The 23,503-nt window shown below is 44.1% G+C and overlaps 1 protein-coding gene across 3 annotated transcripts in view; it reads left to right on the forward strand.

The window, feature by feature from the left end:
• The window catches only part of RORA (RAR related orphan receptor A), a 610,113-nt gene that overhangs the window by 550,940 nt on the left and 35,670 nt on the right, over positions 1–23,503 (forward strand). For all 3 annotated transcript variants that reach the window (XM_075006386.1, XM_075006388.1, XM_075006387.1), the window contains one exon: positions 13,413–13,498. In XM_075006386.1, the coding sequence (XP_074862487.1) occupies positions 13,413–13,498 (86 nt within the window). The remainder of the gene's footprint in view (positions 1–13,412; positions 13,499–23,503) is intronic.

Consider the following 23,503-nt stretch of genomic DNA (forward strand, 5'->3'; position numbering starts at 1 on the left):
GAAATGTGACACCAAGACGCTGTATCATATTGTCCGAGAATTAACGGGTGCAAGATGCAATTCCAATGCTCCTATCAAGGATAAGAACGGGAAGATCTGACTTAGTAAAGAAGAGCAAGATGCACGCTGGATAGAGCACTTCAAAGAGATATTAAACCAGCCAGCTCCAGCCACAACCTACGTTTTTAGTAATTCCAATCCTTCTGACAAACTAGAAGTAGACCTAGGCGTGATCAAATTTGAAGAAAGTGATAAAGCCTTTAGATCGCTGAAGAATAACAAGGCCACCAGTCTTGACCAAATCACGGCCGAATTACTAAGGTATGGGGGCAACAGTGTCGTGCAAGAACTAACGGGGTTGTTGAATGCATGCTGGTGAGCAGAGTATGTCCCAAGTGACTGGAGGAAGGGAATGATTAAGTTTCCAAAAAAGGAGAAAGTCATCGATTTGTAGTAATTGGAGAGGCATTATGCTCCTGTCAGTCCCGGGCAAAGTGTTTTGTATTGTCCTGCTCAGGAGGCTTCTGGCCGCAGTGGATAATACACTGTGGGAGGAGCAGGCTGGATTTCGGTGCAGACACTCATGCAGCGAGCAAATTTTCACCTTGCGCAACATTATTGAACAGAGTATTGAATTTCAATGGCCGCTGTCAATAAACTTTATCGATTTCAAAAAGGCGTTTGACAGCGTACATAGAGAGTCATTGTGGAACATAATACATAATTATGGTATCCCACAATGCTACATCAACACCTTCTAAAATCTCTGCCTAAACTCCAGTTGCTGTGTGAGGACTGATAGTGGTATGATCAATTTCTTCAATATTGACTCTGGTGTGCGGCAAGGGTGTGTTCTGTCATCATTCTTGTTCCTTTTGGCTGTGGACCTCATTATGAGGAATGCAGTGTGCTGGACGAATTTTGGTATCTCTTGGGAAAACCGTGCTGGCTCACGGATCTGGACTTCGCCGATGATATCGTGCCGCTTGCAGAAACAGGCGAATGCTTAGAGGACATGACAACAAGTTTAGAAAAAGAAGCAGGTAAAGTTGGGTTGAGGATAAACAGCAATAAAACAAAGGTGATGTGGATTGGCAAAGCTCAGGTGAACACGCCAATAGTGGTCGAAAGTCAGTCCTTAGAAGATGTCTGGCGGTTCACCTCTTTTGGCAGTACTCTGTCCAATGATGGGGATGTCAACTGCAGAATTGGGAAAGCCTCGGCAGTGTTCCAAAGACTATGCCCAATTTGGTCAGCGTCAACAATTGGTCTTACTACAAAGCTTTGTCATGTCCACTGCAATCTACACCAGTGAAACATGGAAAAACACTGCAAGAATATTACATAAGCTGAATATGTTCCACCAACAATGTCTGCGTAAGATCCTTGGTGTTACCTACATCGATTGCATTACTAACAAAGAGATTCTGCGAAGATGTGGTCTGCGGAGACTGCAGGATGTTGTGGCAGAGCATAGATTGTGTCTTGCTGGACACATCTTGCGTCTTTCAGGTAATCTTCATCCAAAGGTAGCAATGCGATGGACACCAGCTAAAGGAAAGAGAAGAAGGGGAAGACCACTGAAAACGTGGCGAAGCACGGTTAAAGAAGACTTTAAGAACATTGGTATAACGTGGGAAGAAGCGGAAACAGTGGCATCAGACCAAAATCTCTGGAGAGCACTTGTTGCCCAATATGCTCAGACGCACAGGCGGACCTAAATCTAAGCTGCCACTAGCTTTTGGTTTATTGAAATTGCAGATGTTTGGAGGAGAGAAATTGGCAGCTGAGTTGAATTACTTAGGGTACACGATGGAGCAAACTGTTCAGATCATGAAGCTGAAAATGCTGGAAGATTAGAATATTATATAGTAAAATTGTACATACTTAATTCCATCTCTGTTCAGATTTTGTTGCCTTAAACAGCACATTACACTTACCTTCCTTTTAGTGACAATGAATATGTATGACTCCTAATTTAATCAATATACTGATAAAAAGCTGTTGCAATGATGTGTGGCATAAATCACAGCCTTTCAGAAGCAGGTTAACTCAGTTGACATACTTAAAATGAATTGCTAGTCCAGCACTCTATTTGAATGTGTGGGGTGAGGAAATTCTGCACATCCTGTGAGGTAGAAACTAGCTAAACCAAATGCAGGAGAGGATTTTTCATTATTGTTAAATATTTAGCGTATAGACAGGAAGAAGCTTTCTTCACTAAGACACTGGACTGGGACTCTGGAGATTTCTAACAGCTCCCTGTGCAGCCTTGAACAAATCACTGAAGAGTTAATCTAGCAATTTTGATCATGCACGTAATCCCAATGATGTAAATAGGACTTTCTATGTGCTTGAAATAAAGCACATGCATATGCACTTCGTTGAATCAGAGAGAAGATGCTTAACACCTTGCATGGTTTAAGCCTATAGGGTCCAGTTCAGCAAAACATTTAAGTATGTGCATAAATCCATTATTTTTCTCAGCAAAGCAGGAATCAATGTCACAGGAGCATGTACACAAACTGCATGGAAAACTGGCTTCTTCCCGCCCCCGTAAAATTTTTCCCATCCACAGACATTTGTTTTTTCCTTAAACTCTTACCCCAGCCCTTTTGCAGATGTTCAGAACCCCACTTTTTTCTACATTTTTGCTTTCTGCATCTTTGAAGTTACCGTTCATTTGAAAATGATAAGTGGGAATATTTGGGGCTAATGAAATCTCTTTTTTAAAAGTGAACTTTTTCTAAGTTTTCTTTCTCTCAGATGTAAACATTTTGACTTTGTATCTTTTTGCCAGTTGGAAAAAAAAGTTAAAAAGTTTTTGGGCACCCTACAATTTTGAAATTAAAACAGTTGAAAAAAATTGGAATTTGCTTTCCTCAACAACTTTTTGGAAAGTGGCAAAGATGTCAAGTGAAATTTCTTTCAGATAAATAAACCTTTTGAATTAGAAGATATGCAGCTCCTAGAACTGGCTTGGGACTGCAGGTGGTCATCTAGTCCAGTCCGCTGTCCTCTTGGCAAGACTAAGCACCATCCCTGCTATATATTTGCCTCAATCTCTAAATGGCCTCCTCAGGGAGTGAACTCACAACCCTGGCTTTAGCAAGCCAATGCTCAAACCATTGAGATGCCTCTCCCCCTTCTAGGTTTGATTCAGAGCTGGGTCTTGAACCTGGGTCTCCTATATACCAGAGGAGTCACCTACTCACTGAGCTGGATATATTAAATTAATTGGAAATACACATCTCCTAGAACTGTAAGGGACCTGGGGAGGTCATCTGGTCCAGTCCCCTGTCCTCTCAGCAGGACCAAGCACCATCCCTGGTATCTATTTGTCCCAATCTCTAAATAGCCTCCTCAAGGATTGAGCTCACAACCCTCAGTTTCACAAGTCAATGCTCAAACCACTGAGCTATCCCTCCCCAAACATTCTACAAGTTCTATTGAAAGCATACTTAGGTGTTTTGCTGAATCAGAGCCTTAATCTCTTTTTCTCCATTTCCCATTTATAAATGGGAATAATGCTTCCTTTGTCTTGTCTGTTTAAACTACAAAGGTATGGTGTAGGATCTGTCTCTTGAAGTGCCTAGCACAATCAGGCCATGGCCTTGGTTTCAGCTTCTACACAAGATAACACAAATAATAAAATGTAAAAACTGTAAATTTACATGGCATTACACAAATGTAGAGTTTAGACTCCTTCCCTACTAGAAGACTTTGCAGTCTCAGCAGAACAAGGCACAGGTCAGTGTATCATTAAGTATGAGAATATGAGATTTAATAAGGGAGGGGTAATTACCCATGAGGTGAGGTTTGGGGAAGGACTATGAGTGAGGGCTCTTGGTAGAGAACTACAGGGAGGCTCTTTCAGACTTGGGCAGAAGGAAGGAATGAGGCACAGGAGAGGAAGTATAGGCAAGTCACAAAGAAGTCAGTTAGTGCTGGTTTGGGTTGTCTGTTGGAAGTAAGCTGAGGTAATCATATTTTATTTTTGAAAATGCAAATACAATGAAGACCTACCAACTAAAATAGGTGGCCAGTCAATAAAACATCCAAATCAAAACATCAGGAATGGATGGAAAAGGAGTTTCCCATGGTTAGAGCACTCGCCTACCGTTTGCAAGACACTGGGTCAATTCACTACTCCTTTCCAGATTTCCTGTGTGATTTTGGGCAAGTGATGTGACCTCTGTATGCCTCCACATTCCCAATTCAAAACTGGGATAATAATGGTGTTGTGAGGATAAAGACTGTGAAGGGCTCAAACACTAATGTGACGGGGGCAGTATATGTACCTTTACATATCCAGAAGTACTTCCTCTAACCTTCAGTAGCCACTTTGTGTGCTCAAGTGTTATTTCTGCAACAGCCTGTTGTGCTATTCAGATGACTCTGCCAGCTTGAATCGATATTTGGGATTCTTGGTGTGTGGTTTTGGTTTTGTAATTCAGTTTCTGGGTGGGAGTGTGCCACTTTCTTCTGCACAGGAAACTCTGAGTGGGGTTCTGGAATATGTTATTTTCATCATATGAAATATTCTTAGTATTCTAATCTAGCAGTACAAACTATGGCTGTCACCTTGGTATCCATAGCTGTTTCTAAGCAACCACAAGAGTTTATTTTTTCTCCAGTTCATACGGAAGAAATAATTTGTTCATGCATGAATCAAAATCAGTCTGAGCACCACCCTGGGAGACTGGTATTGTAAACTATAATTTAAGCTAATTCTAGTTTAAAGCATGAATTACAGTATTTTATATAACCTGGGGGAAAAAAAACTACTGTATAAATATGTGTAAGCACCAAACAGACACAATTAACATTAATAGCACAGAAAACTTTGAAGCTGGGACTGTGAGTAACTCAAGTTGTAACATATTCTTGACATGCAAAAATGTTTCTCATGTGTCTTATTTGCATATAAACAAGATTTTAGCAAGTGCATATTTGTGTATCAAAGTTGAAAATGAGGAAAGGGAACATAACATTTTCACCCTTGTAATAAAAATATAGCTTATTTAGCAGTTTGCACTCACCAGCCAAAAAGCAGCAGGGCCCTTTATTACCTTTACAGATAAGATATCAACTCATGATGGGGTTCTCATTTAATATTGTTTTGCAAAAGCAGCTACTTAAAGCAGTAACTGATCTGATATTTTTCCCCACATTTATTGGTAATACAGTTGCTGGTTCTGGCAATGCTAAATAATTTAGCTACATCTACACTAGAGATTTTTGTTGACAAAACTGGCATTTTGTCGACAAAACTCTTGGAGCATCCACACTACAAATGCATTTTGTCAACAGAATGCAGCACTTTTATTGATAGCCTTCTGCCTCTCCCCCATGAGGCAGAACACCTCTGTCGACAGAAAACAAGTGTGGACGCTTCAGGAGGGCTTTTGTTGACAGAACAGTCTTCCATGGCACTGTACCTGGCCAGGGGGGTGCCTTGTCCATCGCAGTCCCATCTCTATGCTCCCTGCTTCCGGTTATACTTAAAGTTGCAGGGAGCCCCAGAAACCCCATAGCAGGAAGTGAGAAGCATGACAGAAGCACAGCAGCAAACTGCTTTTCCCCGTGCTCCACAGACTCTCCTTTTACCCAGCGAGAGCTACATGGCATTGAGCCAGGCCCCATCCTGGAGTGGGCCCAAGCTGCAGGACCTCCTGAGCCTCCGGATCCCTAAGCCCCCAGGAGGAATGTCCCTGCCTACACCCTGCTGACCACCGCCCTGGCAGACTAGGACCACTCCACCCAGCCATTGGAGGTAGTCTGGGTAAAAGTGAAGGAGATCTGGCAGGGGCACACCCAGGCCTGGGACACCCGGCAGAGATCAGGGGCAGGACCTCTGCTCCTCCTTCAAGAAGGTCCACCAGCTCTTGTGCGGGGAAGAGGGGTAAGGATGGGTCCCTCCAACTGCTGCTGTAGACACAGCCGAGGATGCCCCCCACAGCTGTTGGAGCCAGAGGAGGAGCAGCCTGGGACCCTGCCAGAGCCAGGCTCAGATGCTGGCTTGAGTGAGGCCACATTGGTGATCACCCTGGACTTTGGCCCACGTCCAGGGTGTCCCTGGACCTCTTTGAGGGACCCTCTGGTAAGTACCTGCACATCATGCATCCTAGCGTGAGCGGGGGGTGAGCGCAGACAGGGTATACAGCAAGTTTCACCAGGTTGACTCAGGCGGGGCCTCATGCTGCAGTCCCAGCATGTTCAAAATGGGACAAAGCTTCTTGTCTTACCTGGACCTAGCAGGCAGCCCCCAGGCATGAGTGCCAGCCTGCTTCCAGCCCCATGGAAGGCTGCATGAACCCCAGGGTGCCCCTGGTATGGCAGAAAGCAGGCTAGCCACATGGGTGATGGCCTGATCTCAGACACGCCACCAAGGAGTATAGCTCCTGGCTCAAGGACATGCATGCAGGCAGGAAGCAGAACCCACCACCAGGAATGCTGCTGCAAGCCGCACGCATGTGGGAGCCCCTGGGGCAGGCCAGGTTGTGCCTGGCTCACCCACCACCCATGCAGGGACCCTTCTGTGGTCAGACACTCCATCTTGGATGCAAAGCTGTTGAACAGGAGGATGGGGAAGGTGCTGTGGTTGGCCTGGTCCCCAAGGCACCATGGGATCCCTGTGCAGCAGGGCCCATCATGCAAGGCACGCGTGCCTGTGTTCCCAGGATATCACCGTCCTTCAGCCTGGGGGATGGCAGGGGCAGGGCCTTAGGGACTGTGTTGCAGGAATTACTCACAATCTCTCCTCCTTTTCTTTCATATAGCTGTACCATCTGATGGTGGAGCCTGCCCCACCAGTCTGCCAGGGCCAGCCAGCCAGCCCCATTCCAGGACCAGAGCCTGGAAGCCCAGGACCAGCGCCCAAGAGAGCCAGGACCCCACCACCATGGGAGCAGGCCTGCAGCCAGAGGAGCTGTTGCCAGCCTGATGAGAATGCCCTGTGGGCCAGCACAGTAGCCCTCAGGAGGCAGACTGACCGCCAGGAGTGGTGGCTGAGGGCTGACCTGCAGTAAAGGGCATGGGACTGGGAGTTGTGGATGTGGGTCTGAGACCAACTATGGCCCGATTCAATGCCGCCACCATCATTTGGCAGGCCTTGTTGGCCCAGCAATCCGCGGCTGCCACTCCTGCTTCCCCCACTGCTATTGCTTCCCCCCAATGCCAAACCCCTCCACCCCTGCTGTACTGCCCCCAGGCATGCTGCAGCTCATGCAGTTGGCAAAGCCATGGCCAGCACCCCTGCTCCCCAGGACCCCCCACCACCATGCCCTCACTCCCCAGGCCTCCCCCACTTCCCCTGCCAAGCCCAACCCTGCAGCAGCGCCCCCCATCCCCACTTCCATACTTCCTCATGTTCCTGGCCCTAATTCAACCCTGATGGTGACCCTGGACCTGCAGTGGGAGGGGGTTCCACAATGGAACCCACTTGGGGGTTTCACTCCTCTGTGAGGTTGTGGCCCCCCACCCCTTCCCTGAACTGAGCATCCCCCATTCCAACCCCCCCCCCCCCGCAGCCAAGCATGGATGCCCCCCATCCCAGATCCCCCTCCCACATTGTATATAGTTATATCCTTGTACATTGTAAATAGTTTTTTTGCACAATGTTTATTTTTAACACATTTATCTTCGTTTAAGTAAATACGTTATTTGTTCACCACCCCTGCATCCCTCTTTGTTGGGGAGAGGTTGAGGAGGGGTGAGCAGGTGAAGGGGAGGGGTCAAGGTGGGGTTGGAATAGGGCTTCGGGCCTGAGGTCCCTGGCAGGGGTGTCCTGAGGAGGGTCACTGGGAGAAGCTCTCTGTTGTAGGGCCTCCCAGGTCTTCACCCCATCCCTGTGGGCTTGGCGGACTGGAGCTGTGTCCGGCTGTTCATAGCTGTGGCCAGCATCACCCCCCCTCACCCTGGGAGGAAGGCCTTCACCTTTTTCTCCATGATGTTGTGGAGGGCACAATACGTGGTCACTGCTTGGGGCACATTGTGCTCCCCCATGTCGAGCTGGGTCAGGAGGCACCTAAAACAAGCCTTGAGGCAGCCAAATGCACAATTGACCTGGTTCCATGTCTGGTTTAGACAGGTCGTTGAACAGGTCCTGGCTTGGATCCAGGTGGCTGGTGTACAGCCTCATGAGCCAGGGCATGAAGGGACAGCATCCCCTACCATGCACAATGGCATATTCACGTCCCCGACCGCCAGACTCCCAGCGGGGGATATAGGTGTCCACCTCCATCCTCCAGCACAGGGTGGAGTCATGGTTGTGTACCCAGCCCAACCACTCAACATAAATGTCCAGGAACTGTCCTCGTTGGTGAACCAGGGCCTGCAGCACAACGGAGTGGTATCCCTTGTGGTTGATGTACCATGCTGTGCGGTGGTCCAGGGCACAGATGGGGATGTGAGTCCCATCGCTTGCCCCAAAGCAGTTTGGAAACCCCAGGGCAGTCAAGCCAGCCATGACTGCATCCGGGTCTGTGATGTGGATGACACTCTGGAGCAGGAGCATTTTGATGGCAGTCACTACTTGCAAGGGGAGGAGACCAAACACATATGAGGAGCTGAGGAAGGGTGTCCCGGGGCCTCGGAGGGCTCCCTCCCCCTCCCAAACCCCTTCCCCCTCCTCAGACTCTCTGAGCACCCCACCTACTGCGAGCCCCCCACAAGCAGTGGGTCTTTTGAGGGTCCCCTAACCGTGTTCCCTGAGGGTCCCCGTGGAGTGGGACTTCCCCTTTCCGCCCCCTGTGCAGGGCCTTACCTGCATGCGGATGCCCCCGACAATGGAGCACTAGCAGTCCAGAGAGGCAAGCTTCCAGAGGGCAAAGGCAACCTGCTTCTCCTGGGGGGTGGTGGGTTGCATCCAGGTGTCCTGTCTGCAGAGGGTGTGGGTGGGGCGGGGGGGAGGCGAGCCAAGCCCAGAACTCCAGACAGGTGTCCTTTCTCATTTGGAATTTCTGGAACCACTGCTGGTCATCCCACTGCCCCATGAGGCTGGTCCCACCAGTCCACACTGGTGGTATACCTCCAGACCTGCCTGATCACCCGACAGGGGCAAGCGCAAGTGGTGCCCTGGGGCACCAAGGGTATGCCCCTTGATCCCAGTGTCCGGCAGCAGTCAGTTCTAGCACCATGGCTGTCTGGAAAGTGCAAACTCTGTCACAGAAAGTGGGTGAGCCCTGCAGTAGGTATACTGTCCCTTATGGAGGTAGGGATGCCTCAGCGTGGGTGGGGGGTCCCTATAAGGTTCCCAGAAAGGACTGCCAGCCATATGACCCTCCCTGATGAGGTTCTGTGGTCCGTTTTGTTGAGAGAGCAGGCAGGCTGTCTGGCCGCTGTCTGTGAACAGAGTGGATTGCTTTTTTAATCTGCTTTCATGTGTGGACACAGTCTGTCGACAGATCTCTTCCAACAGCAACTTCTGTTGACAGACTGCCATAGTGTAGACATAGCCTTTATGGTTCAGAACTTCCTTCTGTTGAACTGTAACTCAAAAGTAAAGGGGAAGTATTACATGATGTGTGGTAATTTAAACTAAGCATACTAAAGGTAATCTACTTTATCACAAGTTCAGAGTTCTAAAAATGTATGTAATTTGGTACCACTATCCTTATCTATAATGATCAGCGGCAAGGGTCTTACTGTTTCATTTGTTGTATTTTATATAAATTATTTTTTGGTATAGTAGTAGAACATTCCAGACAATGCGCTGAAGGCTCACTATTGCCCTTTTTAGACTGTTCATCACTTAGCCTCAGGCTAGTACTGTGAAGGCCTGTTACTTTCCTCCGGAAACAAATTGTGAATATCCTCTTATTTAGCAATGTGAAGAAAGAAAGAAGAAAAAAAAGAAAAAAAGTGTAAATACTTAAACTTCAGATGAGACTTTAACAAACGCATCAGTGATAACATACAAACTGTAACTTATTACATCAGTTTATATGTGGAATAAAAGCCGTTGCATATACAGAGATGGAGTATTAAAATATAATGAGGTTTATCTGTGCACTTGAATCTTATTCATTGACTGGCAACAGACATTACAATGGGATGTTAATTCACAACAGCAGGAAAGAAAGTTGATCATGGTTCAAGTACAGCAGTGGGAGCAGGGTAATTTATTCCTGAAGTTACCTTAAAATTTCTGTGATATTAGGGTAGTTGTTTAATATTCATGCCTCAGTTTCCTGAGGGTAAGTCTAATGATATGTCACCTGTGGTGAGGTGCTTCAGTTATGATCATTTGTGGCACATTCAGATGCTGTAGTAATGATTAGTGCATATAATACAATCATCATCATCAACAACCATGGGCTCAGCACCCATTGGTGTCTGATGCCTCTCTCACTCTTTTCTTCTGTCTTTCCCTGTCCCATGCGGAGTGGCTTAGTTTCTGTAGACTAGTTCTGCACCACTTACTATATCATCTACCCATTCTCTGTGAAGTCTGCCTCTCCTATTCCAACCGTCCATTATGCCAAATACCAGGGTCTTGATTTGTCATTCATCATTCATTCTGCAAATGTGCCCAAATAGCTGTAACTTCTGTTGTATAACCTTCTGCAGTAGGTTCTATTATCTCCCTGTGTAATTCCTTATTGGTGACCTTCTGCATCCATCCTATTCTCAGGATCTTTCTATACCAACTCCTCTCGAATGCCAATATTCTTATCTTCAAATATTTTGTTATCACCCATGTCTCATATCTGTACAACATACTGCTGAGTACGTTTTCAAGACGCACAGCTTCATTCCTAAGCTAATTGCTTTTCTTTTCCAGATCTTATCCATTGCCTTCAAACTTGCTCTTGCTTTCACTGTTTTAGCCCTATTTCCTTCTTACAGTCTAGATCATATTATGTAGCTCCCCAGATATGTAAAGTTCTCGACATTCTCTAGTTCAGTCCCATCTACACTGATTGTCCTTCCTATTTCCTTATCTCCAAATACCATTTTTTATGTTTTATCGATATTCATAACCACTCTGTACTGCTTCCCTTCCTCATCTAGCACCTGCATCGTTTTTGCTAGGGTATCCTCATCTTCCTAAATGATAACTGTATTATCCACAAACCTTAAGTTGTTAATTCTTTTCCCGTGCACTGATATCCCTTCTACCTATTCCTTGGTCTTGACCATCATTCTCTCTAGATGTGTGATGAAGCTGCTCAGTGATATCAGTTCTCCTTGTCTCGTACCTCTACTCATTCTAAACCAACTTCCCAACTCCCCGCACATTCTCACCGCTGCCTCCACATTGTCATTATCCTTCAACAAAAACAAAAAATTACCAAACTTATATAAATTAACACTTCTGGTAGCTCCCTCACCTGTTGTTTTCCATGTGCGAGCAGAACAGCAAAGTGAAATTTAGGCAGTTGTACAACACATGTAGGTAAGGCACCTGAGGTTTCAGAGGACCTGTCTCCTGAAGAGCCCGAGTATGGCATCTTCATTTTTCTCTCTCCCAGGAAAATTGTGAGATTGAACATCTGGAAGTTGGAGGTGTCCAGGATAGATTCAGTTGCACTCAGAGCCCCACTGTGTGAAAATGTTTGAGAAACAGTGTTACAGAAATGTCTGTAAAGAAGCCATATAGTTGCATAGTTTCTGATGCTGCTGTCCTGAGCTTAACATATATATGGCAACTAATGCTCAATTGAGGAGAGCAAGTCACTGCTCCTCTAGAGTTGCTTGGTTCACTGTATTTTGTCTGGATTGGGGTGAAGTTTTAATTTGCCAGATGCTTGGAATAAATTTGACATATTCCTTTAATATTTTCCAACCTTTCTAATAACATGCTACCCAAAACTCTTGAGGCTTGCTAGTGTATGCTGGTGGATCAGAGAAAAAACCTGAAATGAGCTGTTACTTCATTTAACACTGTCAGTATATAAAGTGCTTAACATCACATAAAAAATATGCTATCTCTAATCAGAAAAGCAGACACATTTACCACATGAACACTTGCTGAGGAAAAGGGTAATGTACCCCCAAACATTCCCTCCTCTGAATCTCCACCACCACCACTCCTGCATCTGACGAAGTAGGTCTTTGCCCACAAAAGCTTATGCTCCAAAATATCTGTTAGTCTATAAGGTGCCACAGGACTTCATGTTGTTCTCGAAGATACAGACTAACACGGCTATCTCTCTGATACTTGATCCCAAACATTCAGTGATATAAGGTACTCTGAGGTTTACTGTTAGGCAGCTATAAATTCAACTAAGTAAATACATAGCCTCTCAGAGGCAATCAGACAATTATCTCCACATTCGTGTTTAACTGTTCTTTGGATAGTAAATTATGGTAAGAAACTCCATTGTATCTGGTAAAAACTCATGGATGGAGCGGCCCAGTTTAATTGATGTTGCCTGATCCCTCAACATTGCAGTGTACAAGGCAGCAGCACCCAGATACAAACCATTTTTCAAAAGTACATTTGCACATATACACAGAATACATTGGACTTCTGTATTGTGAAACACTACTGATACTTGGTGAAAAGTCCTGCCTCAGAAGAGACTTTATTAACAACAGAACTTTTCAAAGGAGCAAACAAGATATGCTGTTGGAGTTTGAGGATATATTTGTAGATACGTACAGAGAACCGTCTCCCTGGTAATGTGCATTACTTGCCCAGGTAGGCACCTTATGAGCTTGCAGATATCCTATGAAGCTTGTTCAGCATGGTAAACATAATTGTAATTGCTGTTAGTCCAGTAAAGAAGCAGTGCTTTCAGTGAGATCATCCATGGTCCTTTCTCAAGACGAGAGAAATGCGAGGACAGAAGGAAGGATACACTCCAGTGCACCAAAAGTACTGCCATATTTTTCTCCCTTCTTCACTCTCAGGATGTTTATATGCCAACTGTTATTAATAAACGTTGAATCTTTTTTTTGTGAATTTGGGATCCTTCATTTCAAATGCTACTAGTATTTACTATATTTATCTGGCTATAAAACTGGTCAGCAATGTGCACTCTATGGCTGTGACATTTGTTTATAAAGTCTTACATTCATATCCTGGATTTTCAGCCAGGGCAAACTTTAATAATCTGCGGAAAGGAGATTGGAAGAAACCTTATAGTATCTATTTAGTTCTTCAGCCAAAATGTGAATTCCCTAATTCTTTTTGGCTTTGAAATGCTGATCCTAGCCTTCTTGTGGGTTCTTAAACACCTTCTCAAATGACCCATTTTAATAACCCGAAAGCTATTATATAACGAGCAGCCATAATTTAGTCCAAGGCTCTAGAGGGACCCTCACAGTTCAGCAATGAATAGTTAATGCAGTATAATGTTTAGAAGGTTATTAGTTTTCACTGTACAAATGCTGATCAGGGAACACTTTTATAAGGTGTTTAAAAGAAAATGTAATTAACTGGTTGCATGCTTCTGTTGCAGCTCAAATTGAAATTATTCCATGCAAGATCTGTGGAGACAAATCATCAGGAATCCATTATGGTGTCATTACATGTGAAGGCTGCAAGGTAAGCTTTGGATAGAAAAAAAATCTTAAAACATCTGTGTTTATGATCTTGATTCTATTTTGTAAATATAAAATTTTGTTTTGTTGTGAAATTGATTGTGTTTGATAAAGGTAGGGGTAAAACAGCAAGCTTAAAATACAGTCTAAGTATAAGCTTGCATTCCTAGGTAATTTTTTTCCCTGAGCTCTTGGGACAGCTTCCAAAATCATAGGACTTCCTGTTGTGCTGTGGATGTGACAGGTCCCTTCATTGTGAAATGGGTACTGATTGAACAGAAGAGGTGTAGAAAGAGGAGTCCTTTCCAGCAAGCCACAAAGAATGTGTGTTACGGATTCACTTAGATGGAATTTGTGGTTTTCTTTATTTTTATGTAAAATATATTGTTGGGGTTTTGAGAGTTTGGTTTGGTTTGATTTTTATGGCAAGCAGCCAAGCAACCTTGTTGAAAGGTGCTAGTTGAGATCTCAGGTTTTTACGTTTCCCTTTATAAACATACGTTTGTAATTTACTGCACTGACTTATACATATATTTTGTCCTGCATAGAAAACAGCAAGAGATGAAAAAATTGTATGAGAAGTATTTTTTGTATTAAAGATATAAAAGCTTCCTTCTGGTAACTTTTTTTTTTCATTGTGGTATAGTTCATTGCTTTATGAGGTTTAGGTTTGAATATTTTTTCCCTCCTGAAGTTGAATCTTCAGTAACCTCAAAACTAAGGTTTCTGTTGCAGTGTTAACTCTCTGGTATCAATTTTTTTCCAACAAAAATTAATTTAATTCAGTGTTAATGTTGACACTAGTCTGGCTACACCTCTAATATGGCTAAATGGAGAAATCAGGGTCACTCACACCTCCAACCTGATACAGACGCATGTACATCCCTGCTGCAGGCCTGTTTTGTGGGTGGTGTTCTCTTGTGCATGTATCTTTTGCTGTCACTCAAGTACTGATGGGTTTTCCACCTTTAATTCGTGTTTCAGAGGCTTAGAGATTACTCTTGCTCTTTTTTTCCCAAAGCGCTTGCCTGGTTCCTTTGACGGACACATTATATTGCAGCCACCTCCAGAGATTAGGCTTCTATCCCTATGCTCAACCATAGATTTCTCCTGTTCTCTTCCAGACAGGCTTTTGCTCTGACTCACCCTGTAGTCTAGCAACAGCACTGGTAAAGAGAGATTCCTTGGAGAGGATCATAATGGAAACTGGATGTTTCCCAAACTCATTGCTTCTTCAGTGATGGACTCTGCCAAAACATCTTCATTCAGTTTATCTTGCTAAAGTTTCTGTTCACAACTGAGCAGCTTCCAGATTCAAAGGCCAGGCTCATGAGAGGGAAGGGAAGGATTGCATACATTGGCCAAGACTGCTGCTTTTATAGGGTCCCTTTGTCCCCAGTATATGATATTGTTGAAGGCCAAAGTCATGATTCCTTGTGAATCAGCCAGTCATTTTCATCCAAAGGACAGCTGAGATGTGCAGTGTGAAACCCCGTGTGGTTGCTGTACTCTATGCAAATTAGTCTCTGTTTTTGAAAGGGACACTCATGCACACCAGCAGCCCTGGCTAACTGACTTTGTGTTTCACATATTCATGTAAGTGCAAGACCCTCTCCACACCCATACCATCATCCAGGCCTAGAAATTTATGGCATCAATTAGATTTGTTTCTTCCAATTTCTTTAGAGAGCTTGAATTCTCTGAGGCCCTCCCAGTCTTCAGTTTAAGGACTTTCAGAAGTTCAGAGAAATTCTTTAACTTTTTTTTTTTTAATGTGCTTTCCATTACTATGGATAGTCTACAGTATTCCTAGTATCTCAGACAGGTATTTCCAGTTCAAAATTGAACTGGGAAAAGAATAAGAGATTCCTTCCACCTCAGAACCACCAAGCCCAAAAGGGGAAGAGACGCGAGAAAAAGTCTTAATAAATATCATCTCTTGGGGAATTTGTAAATCACTTCAAGCGTTCATCCAGGTCATCAGTTGAAGAGGGTCAGTTTCTCTGTTCATCTTTTTATCTGGTTTCCTTTTCCTGTATGAAGACTTGAGACTAGTGTATTCTATTTATTATACCCCTAACAACTGTAGACCCTAACGCTCAGCTCCCTCCAGCCTATAAGCCTCCATAGATAAGCACAGGAAGAATGGCAAAGCCTGAACATCCATTGGTGATTCTGAACACCAGTGGCTTCCAGGATATAGAAGGGGAAAAAAACCACATCAGCATGTCTGTAGAGGAACCACACGGATTCGCTGTCTAAGATACAAAATCAAGAAATCCACAACCAGCTATCATCTCTGTCCACCTCAAGCTGTTCCTGAGTGCAGGTTATCCCACCATCCATTCTGAATAACAGGACATTCTGGTTTACCAGTACATCAGTGGCTTCTTATCAAAGTGTTGTTCATATGAAGTAGTAGCTGTTCCACCCTCTTCATTGACCTGCTTTCACCAACATAAGCATGGAGCAACTTGTACTTTTGATAAAAGCATAGGGTGATCATCCTTCCCGACTTATTTTTTAAAAAGGACTAATTGTCCTTTATTTGTGCCCTGCCCCCGCTGACTTTTTGCCCTAGCAGCTGCTGGCTGGAGAGCACAAAAGTCACTTCCCTGAGCCATGGGGATGTGGGGGTAGCATGGGTGACTGCAGCATCCCTGCTGCTTCCATGGGGAGGGTTGGTGGCTGCCGCTTCCCCAGGCTCCTGGGGAGCACCAGAAGCTGCTGCTTTCCTGGGGGCTGCTGCTTCTCTGGGGTTCGTGGCGAGAGCCGGCAGCCGCTGCTTCCCTGGGGCTTGGGGAGAGCCAGTGGTTGTGGCCTCCTTCCTGGCTCTCCGGGGCTTGGTGGAGCTGGGAGTAGCTGCTCCTCCCCCCATCTCTCCCTGTCCCATTTTTGGGACAGGGAGATATGGTTGCTTTATAAGAGCACCACCCTGCACATACAATGCAATCTCCCAATGGGAAAAGGAACCCGCATAGAATGGAACTGTCCCAATCTTTAAGGCTCACAGTATTGTCAATGCGCAGAATGGCTTGTCAGCCTAGTTTGAAAGGTTCATTGGTATAGAAATTCTTGGGCACATCTCCACAAAAAGAGCTTTTGGCAGAGTCAGTGTGTCTCGCTTTACCAGTGCTTTCAGGTAGTAAGTGAACAGCCTTCTGCATGGAGACAGTTCACTGGGCAATGCTGCTTCTCCTCCTCTGCAAGATGCTGTGATCAGCTGCTCCCCTCAGCAGGCATACGTTCATCCATTGAAAATCCCTCCATCAGGATGGCCATTCCTTCTTGAATGTAAATCCCTGTATCACTTTTCAAAGGACAAGGAGGTCTCTGTCTGAACCGCCAGCCTTCAGAATACTGACAGATGCCAGAATGACAGTGGGGAGTGCAAACAGAGTCCCATATAGGTCAGGCAAAAAGCTTCCCTTGGTCTCCTATGCAGCAAAGAATATAAAACTTAATCTGCTCTTGAGAATACCACCAGGTCAGCTGAGCTAAAGGCAGGGGAAGCAAATGCACCCTCTCCCACAAATAAAATAACGGCCCAAACAAACAACAAACTGAGCGATGTTCTTCTGTTCTTGGAGCCTCCAGTCCAGACCATAATATGATAACTATGTGCATCCAGCAAAGGCAACAGCCAGGAAAATTAAACCTGTGCACAATTGAAGTAGGTGAATAATATTAAGCCTACCTCATTTATGCCCTTCACTCATTCTTGGCTTTTGGGTTAAAATGAAGTGTCTGCCTGGTGGGTATCTGACATGCTGTGTCTGTGTCCATATATTTTTCTTAAGAGAAAAAAAAAAAAGGTGAGCGGCGGGCAACAGCAGACTCGGAGTTCAGAGCTTCCTGACCTTTGTGCAAAATCCAGGCATGCTGAGTGGGGATGACCCTCATTCACCCGCATTCAGAGTGTAAACGATCACAGCTTAGAAAGCATTTAAAATCTTGTGCTGTGAAGATGTAAAGGTGAAAGAGGATTTTGGTTGTGTTATGCTCCTCCACAGTAGTGGTAATAAAGGTCTCTGAAGAGAGCTGTTTCTGGTAGACAATAACTTGTTGTCTCTTGACTACTGTCAGTGTGAGACAGGTACTATTTCTCCACAATGTGTTTTCTAGCTTTTTGTGGCGGTAATCACTGCACATAATTTAACCTTTGATTTTAAAAAAACCCAAAACCTAAGCAACAGAAGCAGTCCAGTAGCATTTTAAAGACTAACAAAATAATTTATTAGGTGATGAGTTCTCGTGGGACAAACCTACTTCTTCAGATCATAGCTCTACCAGAACAGACTCTATTGAAGGCACAGGGAACCAAAAATAGTAGTCAGGGTTGACAGATCAGAAAAATTATTATCAAGGTGAGCAAATCAGAGATCAGAGGGGCCAGAAGGGGGTGGGGGGGGAGTCAAGAATTAGATAAAGCAAAGTAGGTAGAAGAGTCCTTATAATGAGCTAGAAAATTGCCATCCTGGTTCAAACCATGTGTTTGACTCACCCAATTCTGTTAAAGACCCGAGAATTTGTGTCCTGGAGCATAAAGAATATAAAAACAGATTAGAGTGAGAAATTTCTGAGTTGGAATTCATATTCAAATTTGACACATTAACATGTGGTATGAACAGAGACATCAACTACCTCACGCATTACAAGGACTGCTTCCCTTCCTTTGGTGCTCATAATTTTCTCAGGCAGGACAATTAACATTCCCCCGCCCCTGTGTATTTGATTTGGCAGTTTTTATTGCAATTTTTTTTGTTCCTCTATACTTATAAATGTCAGTCTGTATTGGAAATGAAATTGGTTCGAAGAAGTGGGTCTGTCCCACAAAAACTCATCACCAGATAAATCATTTTGTTAGTCTTTCAAGTGCTACATTCCTGCTGTTTTTGTTTTGTTGGAGTACAGACTAACACGACTACCTCTCTGTTACTATTTAACATGCAAGGCACTACATTTAGCTTTTTTTGGAATGGAGATCCATCAACTATATGAAGAAAGTTGCTCAGATCCATCTGATGTCATCTTTCTCTCCAAATGCAAAAAGATGGACATCGTACCCAAGGGACTGACAGTGAAAAACCCATTAAAATCAATGTACTTCGCTGATCATAGTGAAAAACTATGCCACACACACTCTTAAGAAGCTGAGGAACCACTTGATCAGTATCCTGTACAGTAAGCAAGAATGACCTCTGACCTTTAAACTCTCTTTAGTAATCAAGCTTCCACGCAAGACCCCACAGAGAGGGACTTTTCCTACACTAGACAAGAAATCTATAATACACACTTCCACTCTCTACGAAAAAGAGAGGACGATAAACTATCTAAATTACTTCATACCTCAGGATACTACAACAACCACAGCTCAATGAACGATATTGTTAACCTTTCCAGCTACAAGCTCAACCCAACTGAAGAGTCTCTCTTATTCTGGGGTCTTTCTTTTTCCCCACCTCTTCCCCAAGTTTAATTCAATTTTGTGGTGATCTCAAGGCCTTATTTCATCATCTCCGTCTAAGAAAATACTTTCAACACATCAATGAGCATCAGTCTGACTCACTAGATCCCCCCCTACCAACACCAAAAGAAGAAGAATTCTATGTGGACTCCCCCGATGGGCGCAATGATAGTCTAGATTGCTATATATAATGCTACCGCAACCATGCACAGACTGAAATTATGCACAAACAACACCAAATGAAATACAATCAACTGTGCTGAACGCTATGCTGTCCAGAGTCTCAAAAATAACTCAGACATTGTAATCAAGCTATCTAACAAAGAGGGTGCTATCGTCATCATGAAAAAGTCAGACTATGAGCAGGAGGCAGCTAGACAACTATCCAACACCACATTTTACAGACATCTTTCCTCAGATCCCACTGTAGAATTCCAAAAGAAACTACACCATCTACTTAAAGAACTCCCTGACTCTGCTCAGGACCAAATTCACTCAGACACACCATTTGAGCTCCTACCTGGATTATTCTGTTTACTGACTAAAATCCACAAACCTAGAAACCCAGGATGCCCTATTTTCGGGTATTGGCACCCTTACTACTGGACTGTCCAGCTATGTAGACTCCCTCCTCAAACCCTATGCCACCAGCACTCCCAGCTATCTCTGAGATACCACTGACTTCCTGAGGAAATTACGAAAGATTGGAAACCTTCCTGACAATTCAATCCTTGCCATCATGGATGTAGATGCTCTCTACACCAATATTCCACAGGAAGATTAACTACAAGCTATCAGGAATACCATCCCTGATGTTGCCACAGCAAATCTGATGGCCGACCTCTCTAACTTTTTGATCTCACCCACAATTATTTCTGATTTGGAGACAACTTATACCTCCAGATTAGCAGCACTGCTATGGACACTCGCATGGCCCCCCAGTATGCTAACATTTTTATGGCTGACTTAGAAGAACGATTTAGAGCACACACACTCACACAGTTTCCCCCAACTGTGAAAATTTAATATATTGAAAACATGCTTAGAAATAAGCATTGATGTTATAGTCTGAAATTATGACAAAACAAAAATTGAGTTCTGCCATGCTAAATACAGGACTATGCCTTCAGAGCTGTGCATACACCTAGTTTTTCAGGTTCTTTGCTCAGTCGTGCCTAATTTGCCAGCTAACACATAGGCATGGCTGGAAAGGAACCCCAAAAGGAAGAAAAATGAATTCATGGAGTAGGATTTTCCATCAAAAATGCCCTGACAAAGATCCTGGCAGCACCAATGAGCATGTCATGGCTCTCCGCTTAAACTTGCCAAAAACACTGACAATTGTCATCAGTGCTTATGCAGCAACTCTAGATGCCAAAGATGACACAAAGGAGAAGTTCTACTCCCTGTTGGACACAGTACTGAAAGAAATCCCCAGAGAAGACATGAAGAGATGCAGACCTCTGGCAGACTACCATTGGGAAAGAAGGAGCCGGCAACAGCAATTTCAATGGAGTGCGTCTCCTTAGGAAATGTGCAGAACACAAGCTCATCATTGCGAACTCTCTCCTTCTGGAAAAACAAATGTAAGACCTCATGGCAAGATCTTCAGTTAAAGCACTGGCACCTCATAGACCATGGAATTGTCCATACTTAGAATTGGCTTGATGTCCTTCTCACACATGCAATGACTAGTGCTGATGATTGCTGCACTGATCATCACCTTATTCAATCCACAATGGTGATCATGATTGTCACCAAATGGAGAAGTCACAGGAAACAGATCCAATGGAAGATCAGTGTATAAGGCTTAAAAGACCCACTCAGATGAAGTGACTTCCAGATAGTGCTTCAGAAAAAGCTTCTGACAATACAGCTTTCAGATGTGGAAGAGTACTGATGTCAATTGTAAAATGCCATCATTGCAGCATGTGGGGAAACCGTTGGCTATCAGTTCAGGAAGCATCAGGATTGGTTTGAGAACAATGTGGAAATTGTACACTTGATTGTGGCAAAAAGAAAAGCCCTTTGGGATTGGCAGAGCGACATCAACTGCACAATGAAGAGAGAAGTCCAGGCCAACGCCAAAGTCCAACAAAGAACAAGGACTCTGAAAAACCAGTGGTGGACTCAGAAGGCATAAGAACTCCAGCATCTCACAGATATCAATGATACAAAAGGTTTCTTCAATGCTACCAAAGCTATTTATGGATGGAGAAACCATGGAATCCATTCCCTGAGATCAAAGGATGGTATCTTACTCTTGAAAGAGAATGAAGCCATTTCTTCTTGCTGGAGGGAGCACTATAATAAGCTCTTGAACTGCCCCTCCACCATGGTCCTAGAACCGCTTGACCTTGATCACCCACCTAGGGATGATCTTGCAACACTTCTTATCATGAGCTGAGTTCCAAGCTGTCATCAAAGCGATGAAGTCAACAAGGCAACCAGACAAGATGGAATCCCCACTGAAGTCTTCAAAGAAGGCAACCCAGACATCCACAAAAACCTCCACCTCCTGGGATAGGGAGCAGATGCCACGAGATTTCAGAGACATTGATCATCAGTGTCTTCAAGAAGCTCAACAAGTTCAACTGTGAAAAATATCACGTACCTTCTATTGAAGTCAGTGGAGAACTGCTGGAAAATGTGGAGCACTTCCCATACCTTGGAAGTCATCCGTCCACTAAAGTCAACATTGATGTGGAAATCCAGCATCATCTGAGCCATGCAAGCTCTGCTTTCATCCACCTGAGAGAAAGGGTCTTGGAGACCTGGTGCATCTATCCCAAGACAAAGCTCCTTGTATACTGTACAGTGGTTGTTCCAACGCTACTGTGCGCATGTGAAACCTGGACAACATACAAGCATTATTTGAAGGCACATGAACAATATCATCAACGCTGCCTCAGGAGAATCCTAAACATCTCTTGGGAGGATAGGATATTGTTTACATCTTGGAAGAGTCAAACATGACCATCATAGAAGCCATTATCTTTCATCAACAACTTTGTTGGACTGGTCACATGGTGTGGATGTCTGATTGATGCCTCCCAAAACAGATTTGTTTTCTGAGTTGGATAAAGGATAGAGGAGTGTTGGGGGCCAGCAGAAGCGATATAAAGACATGCTGAAGGCACACATGAAAAGGTGCAGCATCAGTGTCGACACTTGGAAGAACCTTGCCTAAGACTGTCCCCAGTGGAGAAGGATAATCAATGAAAGGGTAGCACAGTTTGAGAAGTCCTGGTGTAGTGCATACAAGGAAAGGCGGAGAAGTAGAAGAGTGTCAAAAACTGTCCCATGCCCCTCCAACAGCTACCAATATCTGCCTCCTTTGTGGTAAGACCTGTGGCACTAGAATTGGGCTGATCAGCCATCAATGGACTCACAAATAGGTGGGTGACTTAAACATGTCCTACATGCTATCAAGTGACCACCAAAGGACATAGGCATGGCCACGCTCCTTATTTGAATTCATATGTTCATTTTCATAACACCTGAAACCATAACCACCTGAAACAATAGGGCACTTGAGGGCATGTCTTATGGTTTCAGAAGTTTGTAGGCATTCAGTCATTATTCTCTTGTTGTTCAGCAGTGTTGCATTAAGAAATACAGATGGAGTATTTCTGTTGTTGCTTTGAAGGAGAATACTTTTGTTTTACTTTTACCTGCATCATCACGCCTTTTTCACTTGGGATTCAATTTATGCATCAGACTAGTTCTCCAGTTAATTTTTTGTTGTTTTGTACTTAGCCTCTGAGAGTCACATTGATTTTTGTCTATATTTGCCTTTAAATCCTTTTAAAAAGGGTTTTTTTCTTCTGTTTTGTGTTTTTTTTTTTTAATACAATTCTGCCTAAACCAGTTTCCAGTAAAAACTTTTGAGCTGTTACGGTGGAAACCTAATCAGAGTATAAACTGATAAAGACACTATACCTGTGTCTGCACGAGCCCATTCCTTTTGGAAGGGGCATATTAATGAGCAAGTTTGAAAGATGCTAAGGAGGCACTACCATGAATCTGCAGTGCCTCGTTAGCATAATGGCAGCCACAGCAATTCAAAAGTGCTGCTTTTGAATCGTGCACCGCCCGTGGAGACAGGGGCCTTTCGAAAGGACCCCCCAGTCTTTGAAAGCCCCTTTGTCCTATCTGGTGTTAGGCTTTTGAAGACGGAGAGGTCCTTTTGAAAGGCCCCCATCTCCATGGGCAGCGCACAATTATGAAGCAGCACTTTGAAATCGCTGAGGCTGCCGTTATGCTAATGAGGTGCTGCATATTCGTGTTAGCGCCTCATTAGTATCTTTCGAACTCGTTCATTAACATGCCCCTTCTGAAAGGGAGGGGCTCTTGTAGACACAGCTTAGAAGAAAACCAACGTGTCTCATGCAATTGTCACTAGGTTGATTTTTTTTTTTTTTTTTGTTTTGTTTTGTTTTGGTTTGGTTTTTTGCATTTGTTTTCAGAGCTGTCAGACCCTTAATCTTTATTAATACTTAAAAGTTTTTCCCCTTGAATTCTAAAAAATAAGTTAATAAA

The sequence above is a fragment of the Carettochelys insculpta genome, chromosome 12, assembly GCF_033958435.1.
Source record: "Carettochelys insculpta isolate YL-2023 chromosome 12, ASM3395843v1, whole genome shotgun sequence".
In the NCBI taxonomy this organism is placed as follows: domain Eukaryota; kingdom Metazoa; phylum Chordata; order Testudines; family Carettochelyidae; genus Carettochelys; species Carettochelys insculpta.